At 41.3% G+C, this 26,309-nt stretch overlaps 1 protein-coding gene across 1 annotated transcript in view; it reads left to right on the plus strand.

Moving 5' to 3' along the window:
- Positions 1-8,618: 8,618 nt before the first annotated feature.
- adamts16 (ADAM metallopeptidase with thrombospondin type 1 motif, 16) overlaps positions 8,619-26,309 on the plus strand; it is a 48,758-nt gene continuing 31,067 nt past the window's right edge. The window contains exons 1-6 of the mRNA XM_031875332.1: positions 8,619-8,952; positions 9,113-9,203; positions 11,774-12,132; positions 21,110-21,524; positions 24,045-24,247; positions 26,095-26,178. Of these exons, the coding sequence (XP_031731192.1) occupies positions 8,863-8,952; positions 9,113-9,203; positions 11,774-12,132; positions 21,110-21,524; positions 24,045-24,247; positions 26,095-26,178 (1,242 nt within the window). The 5' untranslated portion in view covers positions 8,619-8,862. The remainder of the gene's footprint in view (positions 8,953-9,112; positions 9,204-11,773; positions 12,133-21,109; positions 21,525-24,044; positions 24,248-26,094; positions 26,179-26,309) is intronic.

The raw sequence follows: 26,309 nt of genomic DNA on the forward strand, positions 1-26,309 counted from the left end.
GGGTATGCTCTCTTTTACACACATTCACACCTGGAAGCTGCTCACTATAGAAGGTGGGGATAAAATGGCTATCGGTCAAGGGCACCTCAGTGCTGCTCTTTCACTTTTCTTGTCAAGACTTATCCTGCCAATTTGAGGATTCAAACTTGTGACCTTCCCGACATAAGCTTGTGAAACCTATGTGAGGACACTTGCCACTCATATTTGTAATGGAGGTGGCTAAAAAAGGTCCCTGCAGACTGATACAATTCGTTTGAGCTTGTGCATCCAAGCGAACCTCGTTTCACAGCAGCACTAGCAAATATGTCATTTCTGTCAATGGAGCAGTTTGTATTTTTGAGGCAAACGCACAACCGTTTACCATTTTTAATTATATTCAATTGACTTGGCAAATAGTCAGCACTTTTCTTATACTAGATATTTATACTTCAAAAGATGACTGTGTGAACCCTGAGGAAACTGACTAACTATAATACATAAATCATACTAAATACGTATCACACTGTCAGTAGCCCAGTAGCAGGTAATTACATGACCTCTCTTGGTGTTATATTTATTTTGACTTCTCTACAACCCCAATGATCCTCCTTCGTGGCCTTTTACATCACCTGCTCTATCTCTTACAGGCTCATTCATGGACACTAATTCATTGCTGTTAGTAAACCTTAGCTTGAATGCCCATTAGTATAATGCTGTTCAGCTTGTCTGCACTTTGAAGAAATTAAGCATTACTAAAAGAACAAAGCAGGCCCTTCATAGGGGAAGGTGGAGGCTTCCTGCAACCACACAAGGCAATCCCCTCAGCTATGGCTGAAATTTCACTGTTGATGGGAGCCATGATTAAGTAGTTAAACATTACGGGCTTGGCATCTTGGTGGAGGATGTAGTCATCGTCAAATTGGCCATTGTGCCACCTGTGCATGTGATAACTGCCATGTTCTCCACCATTACTCTGATATTTTTTAGTCTGTCGTCATTTGCTAATCTCGCAGGACTTTGTGGAAAAATGCAACTCAACATTAAGTCGGGCAACCTGCACCATGCAGTGCCTGTGTGTTTGTGTGTGTATTCGTGGGTGGCCTCACTTTGAGATTTCCATACTTTGATTATCCTGTGGGGGGGGGGGGGTGAGGCTGGTTGTTGGTTTGGTGACTGATGGTGAATTAAAGTTTGTCAGAATTATATCCAGGCGAAGGACGTTTTAATCCATATGAGCAAGTTTACTCGGTGCAGCTTTGAAAAGTGCTGTGGTGCTGCTCATTTGTTAAGATTTATGGTGCACAAATACATGTGTAAAGTATGCCAGCACTATTATTATATGAAGTGTGATTTACTCATCAAGTAATTTCAAGACTCTGTGTCTCATCTCATTCCATAACATCTGAGTTGAGTTGCATTGAATAAATCCTAAAGTTGAGGAGGAGTTTTCTTTCAAACAATTGCTAATTAACTATGCTAGCCTGACCAAACTATTTCAGTTAACATTGTTAAAACTTGGCCCTTTTCATCCTCTGACTGACCCACATTGGTACCGAGAAACTCCAGGGGTTCCGTTGAAGTTACAGAGGTAGCCACTGTATAAGCCCACACACTGCGTGTCTACTATGTACAGTTGCAAGTATTCCTGCATAGTTTCACAGGGATGTAAGCCAACTGTGAAGCAGTACTGAAGGAGTGCAGCAAATGTCCATCGAGTACAGCATGTAGAAGGATGTTTATCTGATACTGGTTTAATACTTAAGATTAAAGATTGAGATTATCCATTCAGTTATCACATAAATGGGAGAGGTCAAAGGTCAGAATTTGTTTCATTCTCCATTCTATGTATGGAATATAGATTATAGTACCAGTGAAACAGAACACAGAAAACCCTTGCAGCATATTTTATTGCATTATCTACAATATAGAAACGGGTGCACTGAGATTTTACGAATTTGACTCGACTCAGCAAGAACTTTGCAGTACGAACATTCACACATAGCCTTCAGCTAAATGAGGACTGTTGTTCTTTTCCTCATCTTCCTGCCAACAGGTTCAGTTCCACACCACACTATGGACACTGGTGGGTTGTGTGGGTCAGAAACTCTTGGCCAGACATCAGTTCCCACAGGGTGAAACCCTGCCACCAGTTTGCAGACATGCAAATGTTTGAGTGCCGAGAGAGTAAACACTTTCCAATGGGTCTGGCAGTGTAAAATAGAGCTATTGTACAGTACAGAAGGTGAGACTGGCAGTGCTACTAAAACTGGCATCACATTTATTCTAGATTTGTGCAAAACTCAAGCAAAGTTTCTGGAGATCAAGGCTTTTAATGAGAATGGTAGAGCCCCATTTACTGCACATCTTACACATTTATTACTCATGGATGTGGACGGAATATGCTGCAAGTTACATCCAACTCTGATTCAAAAACCTTTCAAATTGGCTTTAGAGTCTTGTTCCCTGCCGAGATGAAGGCAGTTATTATAACTGGGCTGCTTACACAATACAGAGGTGGTGAACTTTAGCAGGCTCTCACCCCTGCAGAGTGTCATAAGACTAGCCACTTTGTTTTTAGGTTATACCCCTCCAGAGATGCTCTTTCTGCCCCAGCGAACACATACAGCTGACTACCAATAATTAGCGCAATTCTTCAGCCCTTCATTTTCATCTTGGGCTCTCAAACTCAGAGAGAGGGGTGCTGTGTTAGCAAGTTGCTGATATTGCCGCTTTAACTTTAATGTAAGGGAGCACCTTGTAAAAAGAAAATAACTGAAAATCTGTGTATGTGAGTTGCAGTTATGGATTTAACTGGTTTATCTTGTAAAATAAAAGTAAAACACAACATAATTATCTAAATGACTTACAAGGAGGAATGTGTGACCTTAAACATTAACTTTGCTGGTGTTGTAATTAAATGACTTCACGCACTCAACAGCTAAATAGGCTAAACCTCTACTTAGACAACAGATCAACATGATGATTACCACTATAAATCAGATTAATCAGGAATATGCCAGCTTTATCCAGTATCATGTCCCAATGTGAACTATCACTCACAGGGTCAGGTCAAGACCTCCCACACTGCAACACTTCTCGGGCCAACTGATGCAGAGGACGGCCGTCACAATAACTTCACTAATCAGCGGTTATTATGAAGAATAATGCTTCAGTCGCTCAGCCATGTCCAATACATTATCTAGTTCAGTGGAAGCTATGTGTAAGGGAGGGGTGAGGCAGTACAGTAACGTATTCTAAGTGAAACTTTCCACTGGAATGCTGGAGAATCTGCAGTACCAACACTCTGCCGTTTTGTGCTAAATTACTGAAAGTACCAAGCTACCGTGATTTCACTGACTGCTGTTGTGACCCACAAATAAAACTGGCCTAATTAATAAGTGATTCAGTGTAACACATCTAGAGTAAGAAGACAAACATGTCTAGTTGTTTCGTGCTTGAAAAAGGCAGACATGTTGGCACCCTGTTTTTTCGGCCAGTCACACATAGAGTACAATATGTCGTTTTCTGATCATTCTATACAGATTCACACATTCATCTGAAATAACTTTGGAGGAGAGCAACTGTCCTGTTCCTAGTTCCTTCACACATCTGACTTTGTGTTAAAACTCATATGTATTCCAGTATCACAGTCACACTGCTGAAGACAAACCATATGGCCTAGAGACAAAGCAGATGACTGCTATTCTTGCTTGCAGTTGCTACGGTATGTGTTGTGAAGATAGAACCTTCATGATGTTAATATTTTGAGAACTGCTAGTGAGAATGAAAATAAATGCTGCCAAGTTATGTTGGATTGATAATCAGTCGTTGTTTTATGTAGCGTATATATCATTTTAAATAACGCTTGTTTCTGCGATTTTCATACAGAGGATTCCTCATTTTGGCAGCTAACTTATTTTGGAAGTCTTCTTTCTATCTCTATAACGCCTGCAGTCCCACCAGCATCCGAACCAACCACTCTGTCAGTCAATCCCCATATTCCCTGTTCCTGTTCAGAACACTTGGTTTGCCAAATTAGAAATAAAGCTTTGTAAGTAAGTCTGCCACTGTTCTTCCCACTTAATCGCCCGAGCCTCTTCTGCCTTTCATATGTGCCTCTTATTGCATACATATCAATCATGGAAATGTATCTTCTCTGCAAATTTGATGTAAAAATTGTGAAAACATTATTGCATTATCTTTTGTCAAACAGGACCAGTATACCTTAAATTATTCCAAAGTTTTATAAATCCTTCATTTGGGAAATGGCCCAAATGTGGTGCTGTTTAGCAGTAGTTTACTTTAGTTGCAATTTTTAAAAAATAGAATAAATATGTCTTCTAAAATATAAAGTAAGATTTATAAATGGATAACATGGGAATGGGTCCGGTGTTGGCCAAAAGCCAGAATTCAGCACCATCTGCAAATATTTAGGGGAAACAGTTGTTTCACTCTTAGCTGATACATCCAAGGTGTATGGGTTACACTCGATAAGGTCAAGACAATAGCAGTCAGGGCATCAGTATTCTTTGACAGCAGTACAGCCTTTCTGCAAAGCCTGACTAAACCTTCAATCATCAAACTGGCTGGCAACCGCAGTCTCCCCCTGCCCCACACTCACCTTCATCTTCCTCTCCCACCTCCCTTCACTCTTGCTTCCTGTCAGCTCCCATCAGCCTCCCCTCTGTGATGCTCAGAGAGGAATTTTACAGCTGCTGTCAGCTTACTATTCACACACACACACACACATCGGGACCAAAACACACACGCACACGCATACATACATGTACAGTTTCACACTTACGCCAACACACAAAGACACATACGCACATAAATCTAATAAAAGAGCAAGCACACAAGCTCACATGTGCTTACCACAAGCCTACAATCCCGTACACTGTTACACGCATGTTGCCCTGATGACAGTTTTAGGCAGCTAATTAAATTAGACCATGAAGTGAAAACTACCCGGAGAGACAAAAGCAGAAAGAAAATTTAAGACCCACATTGTGAGAATTAAGGGAATGAAACATAAAACAAATCTTCCTCTGTATCTATCTCTGTAACTACAGGGTCTATTTAAATACATAAGGAAATAGTTTGAGATTTTAGGAAATACACTTATTTGCTATCTTGCTGAGAGTTACATGAGAAGATCACTGCCACCATATTTGAATGGTAAGTAGGAAGCTACCGCCAGCAGCCGGCTAATTTATCTTCACATAAAGACTGGAATCAGGGCGAAACAGCTTGTCTGGCTTTGTCTGCAGTTGCAGCCCATGCCTCTAGCAAACCACAGCACATCTGAACATCACCTGTGCACTGACTGATAAAGCTAATAAAGTGAAGCAGAGCAAAGTTAGTGGAGGCATGTTATGGCAGAATCTTCAAATTGGCCATTTGGGTACATTTGGCAACCATTTGTGCCATTTGAACTTTTTCTCAGGCAACGGTAAAATTTAATTAACATGTTAATTAAGGTATTATTTATGTCTAAATACAACTGTTTTTTGCTTCGTTTTGAAAAATCAATCAATCAGACCTCTATAAATGTTCCCATTAAAAGACAAAAAAACATTCCAAGAAAACAATTACCCATTGGTCTATTTGTATCAACAAACATCATAAGATGGAGACATAGACCGTGTTTTCACATGCAATGCTGAGGAAGGCAAATGAATAAAGACGTTGGAATCAACTTACAAATTATTGGAGTCACCATTAGCCGCATTGATGTGCCCTGGAACACAACTGATCACAAAACAGCAAAGGTAAGACAAAGTTTATGGTTATGGCTTTATAAAGTGAATTTTTTTTTTCTCTTCTTCAGCTGCTGGTCGACTGAGTTTCGGAGGTTGAGTGATGAGACCGATAAACTTTGAATCTGTGGAGTCTCAGCTACATTGTGTGTGCGGGTTGAATGAAAATCGTTAGCACCAGGACCACTAAGCTATGCAAGCATGCACCGTTAGCATTAGCATTTTTGTTACACGCTCCCTGAGTTGCTCAGTGTTGGAATTGAGCGTTGTTTCGGTAAAATGATGATCATGAGTTTTTAGCCGAGCTTCCTCCCATTATGTATGCAGGATGAATATGTTGCCACATGTTAAACATGCTAAGCGTGTGCTTATCTAGTGTTTGTTGCCATGTGCCCAACTGACCCCGGTACCGGGGTCACTTTAGTTCATTTCAGACCACCATACAGCTCAAACCCCTCCTGTAGTGAACAGTAAACCAGTAATGTTTGCAGAGTAACTTGATGTAAACTGATGCACTGTATGTGTGAGAATACATGGGATGGAAAGAGCTCCCTTTATGAGCCAGCTCTTTGTCTTTGTACATCCACAGATGATGTTAAAGACAGGCAGTCAGGCAAATAGACAAGCTACAAAAAAGACAGAGACAGGCAAACGGGAAGTCGGGGGTTCAGAGGTGGCAGCCAGCTCAGGGTCTTCTCTTTATTTCTCAATCTACTCTACCTGCATACAGCCCACAATGAAAACACACTAGCCTGCTGTCTGACTGTTCCAAAGTTCAAAACTCTCCAATCAGCTATGTACGTGTGCATTTGCTGAACAAATGCAAGGAACTGACTCGCACAAAAATATGTGAGCAGTATGTTTTCAGGTGCAGAGTGAGTATTGTATTGCAGTGTGCACACATGTAAGCGAGTAAGGAGTGTGTGTGTGTGTGTGTGTGTGTGTGTGTGTGTGTGTGTGTGTGTGTATTAATGCAAGAGGAGGGGTGATATAATTTCAACAGCAGCTGGCACTGTAAAGATTTCCTGCGCCTCCAAACATATGGTAGGAATTGTTTCCATGATGGCATTTTATCACTGATTAAATCCAGAACTGGCAGAAATCTGGAAGTCAGTGTTGTACATGTATCAGTTTTATAGGCGCAGAGCATAATACTGTCAGGATGATAATGTTCCTACGTTTACTTTTGCCCACTTCTTATCAGTGGAGAGTTGCATTTAGGGGAAGTTGGTCGTTTGGGTTTGATACTATACAGCGTTGTCTCAGTTATTCCTGTCCTGTCTTTCAAAACACATAGATCCTTCATGTGTGATACTATCACTCATGGCAAAGAGCATTTGGAAGATGCCTCAAACACCTCGCAACAAACCCTCAGGACAGTGTCTTAGAGAATGTCCTGTCCCACTTTTTCACTCAGTGTAATTTATCATAGAGGTCTTCTCTCATCACTCCCTCTCTAAAATGCTGAAACATGATAGTGGGCTTTTCTTTTCTTATCTCAAACTAAATGGGTGTCTTTTAACCGTCCTTGATACCTGAACCTGTGGCTAAGACCCATCGGCTTTGTTGCTGTTGAATCCCAACAAAATAAGTGTTTATTTGCTAGAATTGTACGATTCCTATCTGCATGTTTCAGCTTTGTTGAAATAAATTCAATTCAATTCAATTTATTTTGTATAGCCCAAAATCACCAATTTGCCTCAAAGGACTTGACAATCTGTACACATAAGACATCCTCTGTCCCAGGACCCTCGCATCGGTAAATTAAACCTTTACAAATCCATTGCGCACTGACACTTGTGGAACAGAGACTATAGCGTAAAAAAAGGGTGGAATTTAAAAGACCCGCTTGCTTACAATCACTTCTGATTCCTTTCACTCTGATCCAGATATTCTGACTTAGTGTGAAAACGATCAAACTGTAAACCGTCACACATTTATTTCTGCTGCAGCACAGCAGAACACTCATCTGGTTTTCTTTTGGGAGGATGAGATGCTCCAGAATATGAAACAAGCGCTCCCAACCCTTTGGCTCCCACACTCCTAAGCACTTCCATGAATGATTGTGGGGAGTTCAGAAATGTTGGCACGCTGCCTATCAGTGCAGCTGCGGAATACGGGAGAGATGGGAGAATGACGAGTGGATTAAAGGGGGTCATAGGTTACATCTAAATCCGTAATCCATCACAAATTACTGATTACCTGCTTCGGGGTATAATCTCCACATCACGTGTGGGTTACAAAAGACAGAATACTGAATTAAAACAAATATTATCATGTCTACTTTGAAATGCATCATCAATTTAAAACTACCTGATGTGGAACTACCCTTGTTATTGCAGTCTCCTCACGGTGCAATGTAATTAGGCTAATTCATTGCTCTGCTAGCAAAGCGGAACACTGTGCCTGTTTTCTCCTTTTTATCACACACTGACTCTCTTCCTTTCACACACATCTACCTGCAACCTGAGAGATGGACACAAACCCCATCTCTCAGCACAGGTGTCAAATGTGATTGGCTACAGGCTGTGTCCCCCCCCCCCCCATACACACAGACGCCCTCCTCAAAACACACACACACACACACACAGTACGCCTTGCCTTGCCTTCAGTGCTCCCTCGACAGGCTCCCGGAGGAGGGTGGGGGGAGAGAACAGTGCGACTTGCACAGAAGTCTGCTATTGCCAAGACGGGACGCAGCCTATTTAAGACAATCACATGATTTCACTGGGAGTCAAAATGGTCCGCGGGGGTCACTGGGTAGAGAGAGAGAGGCAGCGGCAGAGAGAGCGTGTGTGTTAAAGAGAGAGGGAGACTTTGGATACTGGTCGGACTGTATGAGTGGAAGGGAAAAGAACATGACTTGCCGGGAGAGAAGACTTGAGTTCAAGCGATTTGCCGCGTCGGAATACTGCGCTTTTAGAAAATGAACGGAAACCGAAGTGGCACAAAGTGTGAAGAAGTCTGCATCTGACACCCGTTGATGCCTCACTCGCCACGGGCTCTGCAGAGCTGCAGTTGGACTTATTTCATTTATTTAAGCTCTTTGGATTGCTGGCGAGTGGCCAAGTGGTGTGATTTATAGGCTTCGGTTTGTGCGTGAAGGTGACCCGCAGTCGCAGAGATGGCTTTCCTACGGATTTGTGCAGAGTGGAGAACCTCGACGCGGAGGCTGCTCGTTTTTCATCTCTTTTGCTTTTTCACTCTGAGCAAAGTAAGTCAGTTGCATTTTCTCCGCTGCGCCTGTACGCACATGCATGCTGAGCTCATAAAGTTGTCAACACTTCAAATGACAGAGAGCCGAGTTATTTTCCATGATATTTTGCAAGATAGGCCAAACAGACCAAGTCATATTTACGTCTCCTCCCTTACAGAGCGTGCTTTTGAATAATGGTGCCAACAGTGTTGATTCTCGCCGAGAAGCGTCGGCCCTGCTCCGGTCTCTCAATTTACCTCAACATACAGGTATGTCAAGTGTTGAACAGAGCGTCTTGCAGATGTCATCAGTGTTTCTGCGACCATTTTGTGTGTGTGTGTATGTGTGGGAGAGTGCATTGTGATCCGCCCGATTAGGTTTTACTTTTCAGTACAATGAGATTAAAACTAAAATCATCCTACTGCATCCCTCCAATGGCCAGCAGCATCAAGCAGCGCTCACCTGCGCTGTGTTGTTGCCTCTCTTCACCGCTGGGGGGCGACCTGCACCCTGACACGGAGCCATCAGTGTCTGCAGCAGCAGGGGAGCCAATGCAAAAACAAAAAAGAAAAAGTTTGATTTGGTTATGCAAAAATAAAAGTGTCAATATGTGACATTAATCTAGTTGCTTAATAGCACAATGACAATGTCTCCCTCAAATGTTTGCACCAGAGTCCCCAAAGCCTCGTTGAAGGCCTGCTATAGCTGCTTAGACAATTCAGCAATTAGTGCGAGCAGCGAGTGCAAGACATTCATCTGTTCTTTGTTTCGTGGATCCAACCCCATGTGGTGTGCTGAGTCAGCAACTGCTTTGGCTGTACATTCTCCTTCAGATCCTTTGTTTTTTTGTTGTTGTTGTTTTTTTCAGTTTCCATGAAAAGCAGACACGTAAACAATAAACATCAAAACTCCTCTCCCTGGGCACATGTGGAGATGATCTGAAACAGAATTGAGGGGAAGCCCTTACTTCTGTTTCAGATCATCTCCAGCCAGCACAACTATTGCTCAGTATTAATGTGTTTAACATCCATGAGGAAAGAGTTCACGTGTTCAATATTTTGTTGAGTTTAAGCCAAAGCACCCATTGGTTGGACCTCCTATCAGTACTAATGGCACTCAGGAGCCACTAAACCAACAAAGTAGCCACCACAGGATCTTGTCTCGGTCCATCAGACAAGGTGTGTGTGTGTGTGTGTGTGTGTGTGTGTGTGTGTGCTCTGTTCCCGCAGACTCTGTGTTTGTATACTGTCAGACATGGGTCACTGCAGCTGTTTTTTGAGTTAGGGCGGAACAAACACAGTTGATGAGGTGAAAATGTGTGTTGGGGGTAGGTGGACAAAACGCCAAAGATAGAGAACACACTTTTCTGGTTTTGCCTAAGTGCTTCGGTGCCTGCACAGAAAATGCTTGAGACTTGAAGTATGTGTTTGCTCTTCGCAGTCCTGTAACTCTCTGGCCATGTCTCCGTTGTAACACTTTAGGGTTGGAGGTTGGCTTCCCGCTGTGTCCACCCAAGCTAAGACATATGCAGTCATGATACTGCAAGGTGCCTTAAATAAATGCATCCACTAATAAGCATGTGTCCTGTTGTGGGTTAGGGGCTTTAAGTCTGCCTCAAGATGCACCAAATAGCCAAGTTCAAACCTCAGGCATGCACACTGCCAGTGATGATACGCTGTCTGTCACCCTGAATGTTTCTCCCACTGCTACAACATGTCTGTCTCTGTGCTATATTTACTCATTATTCGGGCTTGCTAAAGCTGGTCATACTGTACAGTAACAGAGACTGGCTCTTGTTGACTCTAAGCCCAAGGTTGCTGTTATTTGTGTGCACTTAAAGCTGATAAAGTGACCACGTATCATTTTCCCATGGCAAGACTGAACACATTACAACACTGTAACAAGATCAACTGTTCACTGTTGTATTTGTTTGCTTGGAGGTTACACATAGACCCAAAGTGTACCAAGCACCAGGCTACGTCTATTACCGATAAGATCTCACCGCACTAACAAAAGTTAGTGTATAGTTTCTCCCAGCATCGGTCAAGCTGAAACTAATTCACACTTTCAATTGATTTTATTGCATTTTTTAAAAAAAGTTGTGCATGCAAAACATAGCAGGTCATAGTAGGTAGTGGCGTCTGCTGTCATGATTTCCTCTGGAAAACCAATTTCAATGCAGCTGAAGGAGTCAGCTACTCTTTGGATTTGACCCTTGGAGAAAAGCCCGTTTCTGTGGCCACAAAGCCATTAGACATTTAAGTGGTCTAGAAGGCCAGGTCTGTGACCTGCCACCATCTCCCTTTATGACCTGCAGTTATTCAGCCCAAGCTGTAGTAAAAAAACTGTAGTAAAACACAAGGTCAAACATGATTCACTCTTAGCTGAAGGGACTGTGTTGGAATTGTCTAAAACCCTTCCTTTCCTTGTAACTCTGTCTTGACCCTGCCAGCAAAGGTATATGAGGCAGGTCAAGGTAACTTTACAAATGTAAAAGTTTGTAGTTTTTATTCAGACCATGATGCAACCAAGGTAGCAGCTGACACAGCATGCTCTTCATCACAGTAAATTATGTTGATAGGAGGAAATTAATTAAAGTACCGAGCACATGGACAATGTGTTAAATGTTTGCCAAGTTGCATCTACAAAATATAGTTCATGAACTTATAGCTTTCTCTCAGCAATCTTTCCGCTGTTTGAACCCATGGCATCTCTATTAATTGAACATATCCATATCAAAAGAGTAGATTTTTCTCTTAAACTGTCTGCTTTCTCTCTTGGCCTGTTCTCATTGCATTTCTTTCCTTTCTCTCCCTGCCTCCCTTTATCGCTCATCCAGAATACGAGATTGTATCTCCCTATGAGGTCGACCACCAAGGCGTTTACATCTCTCACGAAGTTGTCCACAACCAGCGCAGAAGGCGACGCAGATCCTTGACTCCAGGTGCTGGCTCATCAAAAAACAACCGCGGCAGCGAAACGGTTCACTTCCGACTGAGTGGCTTGGGGCAGGACTTCCACATGGAGCTGAGGGAGGCCTCGGAGAGCCTGATTGCACCTGGCTTCACCATCCAGGTCCTGGGAAAGAACGGCACAAAGAGCCTGAGGGCCTACCACCAGGACGACCTCTGCTTTTACCAGGGGTCGCTGAGGTCAAAGGTCAACTCCTCGGTGGCATTGTCAACATGCACGGGGATGGTGAGTCTGAACATGCATGAGTCGAGTTGCGGGAGGATTTGGATGAGAAGGGGGGAGTAGATGAGTCCGATGTGGGCTGGTGTGCATCAGTGAGAAAGACTACAGGGTCTGTTCATTTTAAAGTTTTTTTTTTAATTTTGAATTATTTTTGGCAGCATTTGGATTGATCTACCAAGTGAGCACTGTAATAGCGTTCACTGAGCTAGAAGAAGTAGTCAGCATTGGAGCCAAATTTAAGAAATTTAGCTCATCCTGGGACCACTGATAATATTAACACAGCATTAGTGTTCTTGTCACGCTGAATCAGCGTAGAGAGGTCGAAGTAAATTACTGAAAGCAATACAAAACATGAAATGTAAGATATTAGACACCAGATGCCAATCAGACACTGATCTAAAGGAAAGAGTGAGAAGTGAACAAAGTACAAAAGGAGGAGAAACATCCGATTACACCCGGTCAGTAAATCTAGATTAACCCTTTTTTGTCATTGAAAGGCTCTGCCCATTTCTATGACACAAACACAGTCATCATGCAGTCCTTTCAGTATGTTACTGTAAAGCTGCCTTTCGCACAGCACTTGAGGCGGTACATTGTTGATCTGGTCTGGTCAGAAAATCGACTTGTACTTGACTGAAATTGACTTAAAATCCCAAGTGACTAAGTTGCAAGTCATGCACAGAAGTATCTTCCTTCTGTCTGCCGTGCATCATTAGTCCTAGCTCATTCTGTGTATATTGAATTTGCCTAAATCAGCTAATTTATTGCTAATGAATGGAAAGATCTTGTCTGCAACATGTTTGGTCAATTAGCCAAGAAAATCCCCAAAACACATTCGTGCCAAACATGCCCAAAACAATGGTATGGTGGTAGTTCATCTTCATATTTAGCACATTATACTGTTTGATCAGCTCAGTATTTTATTAGATGATCAGTTCATAACAGAAACACATGGTGTTTTTGTGTTGATTGAAGTGTTTGAAGTAAAGACGAGCTCTGTATTTGTTCTGGTGGTGTTCAAAAGTAATTTTATTTTAGTTTCAACCATGCTTAATGTTATGAATCCAGCTTGTCTCAGATAAAAGTTGTTGATAATATGTTGGCTCATACAACTAAACGTACAAATGCTAATTAGTACACCCAGATTCTTTTGTGTTCTGTGAAGAAGGCTTGCTGGATTTCAGTTCTTGCCTTGGTGGTCCTCTTTTATAAAGGAAACATTATTGTGAGAATGACATTAAGTAAGCCGAAGTGAAGCAGTTCCAGCCCAGTAAGACCACACTAGCCCTCTTAGCAGCCCGAACTAGAGAACAAAGCACTTTATGAATACAAACTAATCCGTTCAGTCTTAGACTCACAAACACATGTATTCATTTATAACCAAACAGTCACTGGAAACAGCGAGCAGCAACTGGGAAGCAAGAAGACAAAACTCCTGTCATGTTACTTTTTTGCACTTAAATGTGAGTGCAATCTTGCAGTTGATGGATTGAAAAAGTCTTTAGAACGTTCAAGCTTGTGGACATATAAGCTTTGCATCTGGGGGACCTTGTTACAGCAGAAAAGAAAATGAAATAGTCTCTCAAATTTGCCATCTTTTCACAGTTTTAACCAAACAAATGCTTTAAAAACTAGTATGACCTCTTTCACTTCAGCATAGCTTTTCAGTTTTTTTAAATATGATAAATTCCTGGCCTGTCTTTGCTGGTTTGCCGTTCATATTTTCATATTAGAAGTCCATTTGCTGTGTCTGAGAATCGCCCTCTGTTCAGTTCAGTTCAGACAGAGGATGGCATATCTCCTGGGATTCTTCTTCTGTGTGTGTGTGTGTGTGTGTGTGTGTGTGCGTGTGTGTGCACGCATTTCAGACCAGATCCCAATAAAAGATTCAGCCAAAAGGTCCAGGGTTGCACAGACTGTAAATGTGGTTCTCATGTCTGAGGCTGGTTTAGGATGGACTGGGTCAATGCATCAATGAGAATTTGACTTTTTCTTATGTGAATTACGGAATTGCAAAGCTACATCAGAACACAATGATATTCAGGATCCTGGGAATGCCAAAGACAGTTACCATTTTTCAAAAAAAGGGTATATTTTATAGCAAAACACATTCATGACCCGAATACTGAATCTTTCATGACCTTTTACATTCATATCTTTCTTATCATTCCATCACTGATTATGTGTTGAACTCATCTAGCTGCAGCACCAACCTAGTTGTGCATTGAAGAAGGTTTCTTTGATGATCTGACTGTTGTGTACTTGTGCTCCAGATGTTTCTTTGATGATCTGACTGTTGTGTACTCGTGCTCCAGATGTTCCAGTTTTCTTGACGACAACTGGTCAAAACTTGGTAACAAATTCACTATGCCACCTGTGCGCTCGTATAGGAGACCTTGCACTTTGGTCAAGTTCCTATTGGCAGTAAATATTGACCATAGGAACTCGGATCAATTGCAATATCAGTGAGAGCACCAACTGCAGCGTGATACGACTTAGATTCCATCACCCTCATTAGCTCCGTAATTGTTTGAGAAATTTTACTTACCAAGGGAATTGTGTTTTCCACAACAGACCCTGACCTAGACTGACCATGAAATTCAACAGGAACATCGTGTTTCTTTTTGTTAACATATGTCATTGTGTTTATGTATGCAGCACGGGTTGTTTGTTGAGTGTGATTGTGTTGTAATGAGTCTCTTTAAACAAATAGGGAAAAGACCTCGTTTCATCATACATCGATTTTGCTATTTGATTTATCAAGATAGCTAGTACTCAGGGAGATATTGTAAACTCACATTCTCTGCATTGCTTCAATTGCAGTGGTTGTTGTAAACAATGGATCTTTTTAATATTAAACAAATGCTTTTTTGTTAATATGTATGTGTTTGACTCATACACACTGTCTGTTTCCTCGGCCGTGCCAGTAAAGGCAGAGATAAATGAAGAAAGAAAGACTGAGAGAAGGATAACAAATCTATACCTTCAAGATGTAGGCTGTAAGGGTCATTGCTCCCTCCTGACATTTTGAAGTGCTGAAAACCCCCTTGTAAGGAGTGTTACGTTGTAAAGCTTATGTATAAATTGCCCTTTCAACTCCTCTGGCAGCGCATTTAGCGGTTAGCCTTGCTTTGATGAGAGTAGAGGGTTCAACCATAAAAATCTTGTACTTACAAGCAAGGAATTGGTGGAATAAAAGAAGCAGGCCAATCCCAAGACTCTGTTCACCTGCCAAATGGTTTGAGACTCTGCACAGTGACACACATGTGGAACTGGAGATCATAAAGCTAGGTCCCTCTCTGTGTCGACTTTATGCTACAGCTTAATCCTCTTTAGTCTGGCTTTTATGGGGGTGAGGGAGTTGAGGGGTGAGTAGAGTGCCATGCAGGCATTGTTTAACACCAATATTCTCCAATATATGACATCTTGTGTGATTTGGCTCAAAAACACCACTGAAACACGTACCTGCTTACTTCTATTACTATATTATGACGATCTAAATGTACTTCCTACTTTATATTGAGCTTCACATAAATCAGTATCTGTTTGTCTAATCTAATTTTACTCAGACTTCTAATGCACACCTTTCTTTTGTACCAAAGGGAAATGCTAAGCGTCCTCCCACTACAAATCACTTGGAGGTCATGTGTTTCCCTCTTGTAAAAGGTCGGGTGTGTTTCTTGCCTCAGGCCTAGTAGAAGTCATAATAATAGAATGTGGTGCACTCGTCACACCTCTGGGATTTCCAAGAATATATGAGGGATGGTCTATTGATGTGATGATGCTTTGAAAAGCAGTCCATGTGGTCTTGACAGGTTGCTATAATCAATTTTCAATCCACACAGTAAGATCAATCAAAAGTTTTTAATTTGCTCACATCACTATTGTTTTGTCAGTCATACAAAGTAGATTAGGCATTGAGTCATATACATATGTGTCAGAGTCTGGGATTAAGTCAGTTTGGAACATTAGTTTTTTCCAAATTGATATAAATCTAGTTGGTGTAATGTGTTCTGGGCAGCTTGCCAACAGATGACTATGGTACATCGTGAAGTGAAATCGCTAATTGATTCAGAAATGGTGTCTAGTGCTGAAGTGCAATGTCAGAGTATCATTTCCAATTTTCCAATAAGCCCTGTCAACGTTGTGCCAAAGTTTTAATGTGCCATCAACTGCTAGAAATGTTGCCATCATGGAACCAGTTTGCATGCACCAAACACAGTCAAGAGAAAAGTTGAAAAGAAACGTAAGGTTGTTTGGAAATTTGCTTTTGAATAATAGATTTGTGACAGCAACTTCCCCCACTTGTTTTTAAAAAGCTTAAATTCTTGTGTTGTTGTGTTTTGTGTTGTGGTTACAATACAAAAAACTAAGGGTTGTTGATATAAATCTGACCCTTATTATTTGTTTGTGCTTGGACTGAAATAAAAATCAAGCTTTGACCAAAAAATGAGTAATAAATATGAACTCTAAGTAAGTATAGCAGTAGGTATTCAGTCTCTTTTGGTCTCCATTAAGGGGAGCAACTAAAACAGAGGTAAGCAGAATGAAGGAGAGAACCATACACTACTCACCGTCAGGTGCACCTTGTAATGCACTGAATGCTCCCCCCCCCCCCCCCCTCAGTTCCGTTTTCCTACCCCTCCTTTCCTGTCGCTGCTTGTCTGGATGCGTCTGACTCCAAAGAGTCCAGCTGTTTACGCCCTCCCAAGTAGTGTTTCAGCATTTTATGACTGCTATTTCCACCTCGTAGAGCGAAGTGTGTAATCTGATGACTTTGGCTATTTAGCAACGGCATAGTGACTTGCATAGACACACATACTCTGAGGAAGTAGCGGACGCATGTTGTTCTGTGTGACAGCAGGCTTAAGTTTAAAGACTGTGCAGAGTTTACAGGCTAAAGACATCATAAAAAGATGATCTGAGGGGTATGTTGGCTGTTAAGCTTAGGAAGAGGATGCATGTTACTTTGTTTCAGACAAAACACATTTTAAATTCATTGTACATACAGTACGCTGCTATTACATATGGTTTTCTGTACAGCGTCTAGTCTGGTTTCTGCCTATAAAGCTGGTTCTGCACACTAGATATGACATTTAGATCCTTTAGAAGAACACAGAACCTACCAACACAAGTTAAATAATACAATACACACATCTGGATTAAATATCTGAAGCACAGGACAAAAGCACAAAGACAGAATTCATTTAACAGTAAGGGGCATTGATCTAACTTGAGGGGTAACATTCCATCCAGTCAGTGTGGCAGCAAACGTAGATGAGAGGAAACAAGAGGGTGTGTGGAGACACGTGTATCTTGTTATGATGGAGCCTCAAACACAAGCCATACCAGTAGCACATCCCTGAGCATGAACAACTTTAATAAGGAACCAAAATGTGAGGAGATAAGGGTTGTTTGACACAAATTTGAGGCTGTATGGAAATGGACAGTTGTCATATTGCAGGGAGATGGAATCAAGGATCTACTTCCATTTCATAACATACAGTTCATCCTCATGTACAGTATGTAGAGTTGGCAGTATGCGGTTGAAAATGAGTTTACACAGTAATCTCGATAAATCCCTTATTTTGCTGAGGAGGGACCCCGGAATTGAAGCATCATCATGGACCCTTGAAGATCTCCGGAGTCAGTGAATCAAAAAAAATTCAAAACTTTTTTGTGCATGTGGTGCTAAAAGAGAAGAGACAGAAGTGGCAGTCAGAGAGTCAACATTGTCACCATGAAATTCAGTCATAGCTATCATGACATTCATGTCTGTTGACCTCCCTCAAGTGGGATTGTTACAAAGGCTTTGGCTGAAGTTGCAGCCGTTTTTTACTACCTCTGCATGATTCCACTTTGATAGTTTACTCTGATACTTTGAATAGTTAAGTGCCGTATGCAGATACAGTATTTATAACGGCGAAAGCAAAGCCATGTTTGGTAATTTCAGTTGAAATGCAGTTGGAAATAAGCCTACTGTAAGTATTACAGCTCTGCACATATCTTCACAGTAAATACACCGTTCTTCGAAAAACTGAATGTCAGCCAGATTACCCTGTCAACTCCAGACTACTCTTTGATATACATCAGAACATGACAGTTTCGATAACAACTCTTAACTAAACAGTCCAGTCCAGAGGCTGCAGGTGTAAGTCATACGATTTTTTCTTTCCATCATGGCTTTCCTCTTTGTTATCTGTCCCAGCTCATTTTACTGCCTTTGGAATGAGCTGACCAAAAATAACCCCTCATGACAAAAACAACCTTTCATTCTCCTCCTCCAATACCTTCACCTCTTTACTGTTAGAATCAAGATACCAAATCACCAGAAACCTTTTTCTTAGCTATCACATGGCACCCATTTTCCACGGAGAGCTGCCTCAGCTCCACACTCATGCCTCAATGCTCAACCCCCAAAAAGCACCTACCCTGGCAGACTAAGTGCTTAGCATGTGAAATTTTCAAGGTTGACAGCAGTTCAGGTCAGAGGCCTCACCGTGCCTTGGAACCAAATTATGACAATCGCCTGTGATTACGCGGCACCGGGGCGGGTGCCATGTGGATGACAGGATCATGCACAGGTTGTCACATGTGATTGTAACCAACGATCCAGGCCGGGGTTCCCAGCAAGGCTTATTTTGTGACCGTTGGTAATCAAGTTATATTGGAAGGTGGTAATGCATTAGCAAGTCTCTCTCTTCTCTCTGTCTCTTTTTCTCAATAATTGATCCCACACCCTCTTCTTTCTTATTCCCCAAAGAAAACTGGAGTGTATATCAGGGTCAGTTGTTTCATAGAATTGGTTGCAACATTGTCAAGTGGAAAACCCCAGCTGGACTGTTTGGGTGTAGAAATGACAGTGCTGTGTTGTGAGTTGCTGATGTAGAAAAACATGTGAGGACTTCACTGTGAAGATTCATTGTTTTTTTAATTGTTTTAAGGGGCCTAAAAGATTGTATTCAACTCAATAAGTACTGGGCCAAAAAGTGTGTTACCGGCTGTAAATATGTCTCTGAATACATTTCTGTGTCGCTGTTTGGGGTCATCTTTTGTCTGTCAAATACATGTCAAATAGACGCAGAAACACTTGTAAACAACAACTGCTCTCCACTTGTAGCAAGGGCATAAAAGTTAATAGTGGGATTTGAGCAGGCGCTCCCCACATAGTAGCCTACATTTGACAATGAACTGATATGAAATCCTTGGACTTAAGGAGTCAAACAGATGCATGCAACATTTTGAAATGTCTTTGTTCTCTTTTTGCTGTTGGATTAATCAAAGTTGGATGGATATTGTTTTACAACATTTGAGAAACAAAGCCAATTTGGCTGCTGTAGAACCAATAATATATTCGTAAGATAAATGCATGATAACTCTCTTTTGCCACACTATGTGTTGAAAGCTGTAAACTCCACAGCCATTGCAGTCACAGCTTACACATCTGTGTCTGTGTTGGCTTGTATTCACAGAGGTCATCATTTTAAACCTCAGTGCAGTTGCAGCATTTTCCAAGGACTCTGTTCCACTGGTTTCCTGATCTGTGGTTGAAAGGCTGGGGTAGTAAGGGATGACGAAATGGGGAAAAATCTGTTGTGGAGATCATTGTAGCAACATCAAACACATCAGATGGACTGATGAAATGCAACATGAGACTTGAATGCGCACACAGGTGTGCACAAATCAGTGCATTCACACAGACAGACATTCAGTTGCACATGGATAATCTCTGTCTTTCCAGCTTCCAAGCTCACCAATTATTGTCCCGCATACACACGTCCCCTTTGTACTGTGTTGATACAGGCATTCACACATATGCATACACGCTAAACCTGGGCCAGACACAGCCTCACGACTGCCACTGTGTCAGCCTGTTTCTGTCAGCCAAGGACCTCACACTCCACTCCCAGTGAAGAAAAAAAAAACGTGAGTCAATTAAACGTATTTTAGGGAAACTACTTTTTCTGCCAAGAACAGTTACAGTCCAAACACTCTGTGCCAGTTGACTGTCAACACAGATGTGGTGCATGTTTGGAGAGACTGAGAGAGACAAAGAGAGGCAGAGACCAAGTAATCTCCAAGGAAAAGTATCTGTCTCCTTCTCAAAGAGAGAGACTAAGTTAAAGAGAGAATAAGGTCAGCCGAAGAAAACCTGTGCTGAACCTTTACAGATTTATAATAGGCTTTCCCATAACTTATCCCCTAAAATTGAAAGCATAAGGCACTGGTACTTAAAGTGGGGGCCTCTGTAACAGCAGTTTCACAGAGTGAGAAGTATTCATTACATTTAAGAACGTACTTTTAAAAAAGATTTGTTACACTTCATATTTAGATAATACTTTGGATATTTAGATTTCTCATACCCGTGCATACTGAAGTAATGGATAGAGTATGTATAGAGTGAGTAAGGAATGCCTACACTTTGAGAACTGTGAGCGTATACATTGTTTACAAAAGAGATGCCACCTCCTTTCATCCTCACATCAGCTCTTTTGTTTGAAACTCTTTCTATCCGACCAAGTCTGATTTAGATTTTGCTGAGATAATGTCTGAAGCTGAACAGGAAAACAGATGTTGAACATGAAGAAACACGGCCAGTAATTGAGCCTCGCAGAGGTTTAGGATGGGGTCAGGTTGGCAGTGACCCCAGAGTAAAATCTTGACTAATTGCTGACAGAGACAGATTGGAAAGCTAAGCGGATAGCTGGTAATAATACGACTGCAGCCCTATAGGCTACTTTTTGAGTGGAGGAGAACATGTCAGCTGTTGAGGTGTTGGACACCAACAATATATACTCCACAAGTCACTTTTAAATATTTTATGACACAAGTACAGCTACTTGAATTAAGGCTGAGAAAGTAGGTATAACAAGTCAAACATGTATATTTCTGCAAAATAAAGCATATTTTTGCCCATGCTAAATAGATCCTAAAGAGCCAGCACTGTAAAGCTAACAGGACCTTTCTGTTTTGCCTCTAGTCAGGTTTGATCAGAACACAGGATGCAGACTATTTTCTGAGACCCGTGTCCCACCGCCTGGCCCAGAGAGGGAACTTCACAGCACCCTCCAGTCACCAGCCACACATCCTCTACAAGAGCGAGAGGGACTCCCGTACGGAGCAGAGAGCTCACGACCCTCGGGTGCTTCAGAAGAGATCCCCAGATTCAACTCATCACAAATCACAGGGACACTTTGTCACCAAGAGATCCACAAACTCACAGGCAGACCCCACCACCTACAGCACAGTTCATGAAGATCAACAAGGTGACATCAGTCACGGTGACCAGATGGAGCATCATGATAGCGGCCATCACCGCAGCAGCCATCGCCATGAGAATGACCACAGACACGGGGAGAAGCAAAGGCAACACTTCTGCGGGAGACGGAAGAAATGTATGTAAGGGCAATTTCTCATTCTAATCCACGCGTAGCATGCGGTGTTATTATAAACTGCCCTCTCATATATAATACTCTCATCTTCATGTTGAGATGCATTAAACAGGCACTTAGGACATAGAGATGAGTAAAACATTGCATGAACCCTTTTTTGCACCGATTTCTTTTTATATGTTTCAACAACTCAATACGATTTTTTAATGAGGTTAATCTTACTCCTCACCTATATAATTGCCTTTGGATATTGTTTTTTACTTTAACTCGTAAACCTAGATTATGTGACATGTTTTGTTCTGGAACATGTCATGTAGTCATTTTGCCCTTTCCAATCCCTCAAATGAAAATGGTTAACCTAAGACTGCTCCCACCTGGACATGTCTCACGTTGCACGTTTTAGGCAGTATAATAATAATAATCTTTACTCTCCAGATATAACTAAATTAGTGGTTTGAACTCAAAAAAGTGAAGCCACATTTCAAAGAATTATCACATCACTTCATAGAGAAAAGAAAAAAGATTGACATATGATAATAATTCTATTTGTTGACATTTACGGTTAAATATCTTCGCAGATAGCCTCCAAGGCGTTGGATGGTGTAAGAGAACCACACCACCATTAATTTGTTGCCATATTAATGTTATTGCAATAAATGCCTGTTATCATATAGTCACTTAGTGCTTCATAAATCCACTAGTAATTACAGTATTCATGGACTAAAAACAACACATGGTGCATTGTTTGCAACACAAGATTAGAACGAGCACATTCTGTGCTAACTTGCTGTCATCAACACGTCATTAACCACTGCTGTGTTAAACAGAGAGAACAAGATGTGTATTTTTACTGACTTAACAAGAAGCTACATTATAAATCCATACTGCTTTTTTTTTTTTTTTGAGGTGACAGCATTTTTGACTTATCAGTCATTTTTTAACTGAGTTACTAAGATTTTGTAACCTTTGAACACAATGCTAAATCAACATGTTTTGTAAATTTCCTTGAAAAAGGATCCTGAGCTTTCTGTGAAGGTTTCGATTTGTTTTTCACGTGATGACTAATGTTTCTTCAGAAGATTATCTCAATCTCTATTGACATTCGTGACATGACCTGTGAAAGGTCAAGGGAAATGTTTTATTTTCACTTGACACTGTGACAAATGTTTGCTCTCAAGGAATTACCACAAGATCAGTTGACATTGCTGGTGTCACAGGGGTCATTTGAAAGAGAGCAGGCGAGGATTGGACTAGTACCACCACCATTACCCCTGCAGAACCCCAGCTGTCTGTTCCCTGGGAAAACACGATAATGTTTACATTCCCATAGCATGACATCACTGAACACCTGGGCCATGTTTTAGTCAAATAGGCACATAGGTCGCTCACCTGCTGTCCGCCTACATAAGCAAACTTTCTAGCCTTTATAGTTTATCGCAGCCAAGCAGCGAACGTTTTGATGACCTGGAAACGTAGACGAAAAGATTTGAGGTGATAATGTCCCAAGCTACATTAGTTTTAGGCTGTGCTTATCTTTGACTTGTGAGTACTGCTGAGAAGTGAGGATGAATGTTAGACTGGTTCCCAAAGGCGACACAGCTTTACAAAAGGAGAGTCAAAAACAGGGCAGAGCTGGGAATTTAATGTCAAGATTAAGTGTGTGTTTGTTTGAGTCACATGTTCACTTAACAAAGCACTGATAAGTTTTCACAATAAGCTTGTATTGTGAATTCATAGCGATTTACGTCATACTTTTTTAATAATACAGCTTCCTTTTTGAGGAAAAACAGCTTATCTTATTTGTGACACGCTGACATAACGCTCAAAATGACCTTCATTAACACTGTTTGTAAAGTGGTTAAAAACAGAGACAAGCTCATACATGAATTGAATTAAGAATTGGCCCTTGTCCATCATTATCGCATTTTCTGTTATGTCTACAGAATATGAAATTTCTCAGATCTCTTTGATGGATTGGCTTTTATTAATGTCAAGGTAATGTCAACGTAAAGCTTTTATATAGCAGTTGCATGAGAACATTTGACTCGCTAGCTGCTGCTAATGTACAACCACATACTGTGGTTTCACACTTGACTTAATAGTTGCAAAAAAAAAAAACTCAGTTTGCAGTTTATCCATGACACCAGTTCATGAAAGTGAGAGTATAGTTAATCATCCACAATGGTTGTCAGCTACTTACCAGAATCGCTGGTTAACACTCACAAGCGAAGTTGGCCAATTGGCCAATGGCTATAGGTTCATTTCATATTGCAAAACTTATAATCAGCTGTCGGAAGGAAGGATTGTATATCTGCAATGGACGTCATAACCGCCTTTAACTTGTTATTATATGCGCTTTTGTTTACTGCTTTCATCAATTGTTTAGATCCCACTATACTCAGTGTGATCCTATTCATGTTGACTCTGTAGCCACAGTGTGCTTCATTCAGTTTCATTCAGATTGTTTTGTAGTTGTTGTATTTTTTTGTTCACTCCCTTTATTCTGCATCCTGTTCTATTCAGACATGCCCAAACCTCCAGAAGAGGATGCCTTTATCCTTCCAGATGAGTACAAGTTCATCCTGAGGAACAAAAGAGCGGTGCCAATGAAGGACCAGGCCAATCAGAAGCTCAATGTGGAGACGCTGGTGGTGGTGGACAGGAAGATGATGGACAACCACGGTCACGAGAACATTACCACATATGTTCTTACTGTGCTTAATATGGTGAGGGAATCCTACTCATAGGAGCCAACAGAAAAGGTGTGATACTTTGTGTTAAGTACCAATTAGCAAATGTTAGCATGCTAACACGCTACTCTAAGAACATGGTAAACATTAAACCTGCTAAACATCAGCGTGTTGACAAAATGTCATTGTGAGCATGTTAGCATGCTGATATTAGCATTTAGCTCGACACACTCTCCCAGAGCTGCTAGCATGGCCTACTCAATCTTATTCTTATGAAAAAGAAACGTGATGTAGGATATGTTTTTCTACTAGCTGCGCTTTGTCTTTATGCAAGGGAGAGAATCTTGCTATGCATCAAACATATATGTCGTGAAGTAGATTCGACATAACATCAAAGTCTATTATTTAGCAGTGGCATATTTCCTCTCATCACACAAATTTTTGGCCTGGATCAGCAGAGATTGATTTGGAAGCCATACATGATTTAATTTGAAGTTTGCATTAGCTTAGTGTTTAGTGACTTGAACACCCCTGTATTCCATTCTCACTTATCAGAAAGAGCACATCTAAAAACATGAAACTGATATCTGGGTGAGATCATCACTCTCAGCTGATCCGCAAGCAAATTCCGTCACGGTCGTTTTGCTACTTAATGAGTGACTGACAAATCCAAAGATAATCCGTCTATTTTGAAAACATAGTTCCCTCTTGTAGAAATCCAAGTTGGAGCAGTCACAGCCCGCCTCAGAGGAGTCACCTAAATGCAGTATGGAGTTTCACAAAAAACACCCAACCCCCTACCCGAGCTGCCAGCTCTCATGGGCCTCAAAAAGGTTATTTAATATTTGTCAAAAATGTAATCTGATATGCCGTTCCAGCATTTGCATAGATTTATGTTTTCTTCGCGGCAAAGTGGAAAGTCTTCAAAGGCATTAATTACAAATTTAAAAAACACACTGCACATTATGTAGCACTAAACACTCAAGCTCTATGGAAACTGGTTCACTGAATCTGTTGAATTTTGCAAATCTGGAGCTCTGTCAAGCAATGGTGTTCCAGGAGACCTTAGTTTAAGTAGTGGTTTTCATTGACTCTTTGACCTCTGTATTTAGCTTGAATTTGGTAAAAAACCACAGCCATGTGTCTTCAAATGAGTCAGTGCAGTGGAAGACCAAACATCAGGAACATAAGGAACGAATGAGAGTGTTGCTGAATGGGGGGGGGGGGGGGGGCTGGCATCTGAGGTATTCAAAGGGCCCGAGAGAAAGACAGAGCGAACAAGAGCAACAGATCAGGAGTCGACTTCCAAAGCCCAGAGTGTTATGATTGATGGTGAGTACTAAAAGCTGAATTGAGAACAGCAGTTGTGGCTGTCATACCTCAGCGATACTATCAAAAGGGGTTTCTTTGTTATTTCTACAGGAATGCCAAGGTGTGTTGTCTCATACACTTTACACAGACCTCTCTATTGTCTACATGGCACAAGAACTTATAGATCCTGAGTACAACACTATCAAAATCAGGTCTTAATGTAGAGTTGGTACACTTGACCCATACTGATTCTCATTGTGTCAGTCCAGATACCTTTTTGAAGAAGTGTTTATTTCTGAATCTTAATATTTGAATGACTATTCCTGCTTGTCTGAAGACAGAATACCTCCAATCCAGTCCAAAGCTCTTTGAAAAGTCATGTTCAAAAGTTACATATGCTCACCTCCCCCACTCAACACTACATCAGGTTTAACTGGATAACAGTGCCTGTGTTTGATAAAATGCATTGACTGTCTTGTAGCCAAAACCGATGAGGCAATTGTAGACAGATGAAATGCATTTTTGTAAACAATGGTGTTAATAATTCGATAATGTCTGTTTGTGTGCCCTAGGTCTCCAGTCTCTTCAAAGACGGTACAATAGGGGGGAACATCAACATAGTGATAGTTGGCCTTGTGCTTCTGGATGAAGAGCAGGTGAGCAGCTCAAAGCATGTAAGCATTGTCAGGTGAAAACCCTAATATGTCCAAAAATCCAGCTATTAAAACAGCTACCCTGTAACTGGTGGCTGAATTTTTGGTTTGTGTGGTTGAAGGTTTTGGAAATT

Source organism: Anarrhichthys ocellatus, unplaced genomic scaffold, assembly GCF_004355925.1.
Source record: "Anarrhichthys ocellatus isolate YVR2014 unplaced genomic scaffold, GSC_Weel_1.0 scaffold89, whole genome shotgun sequence".
Lineage (NCBI taxonomy): Eukaryota > Metazoa > Chordata > Actinopteri > Perciformes > Anarhichadidae > Anarrhichthys > Anarrhichthys ocellatus.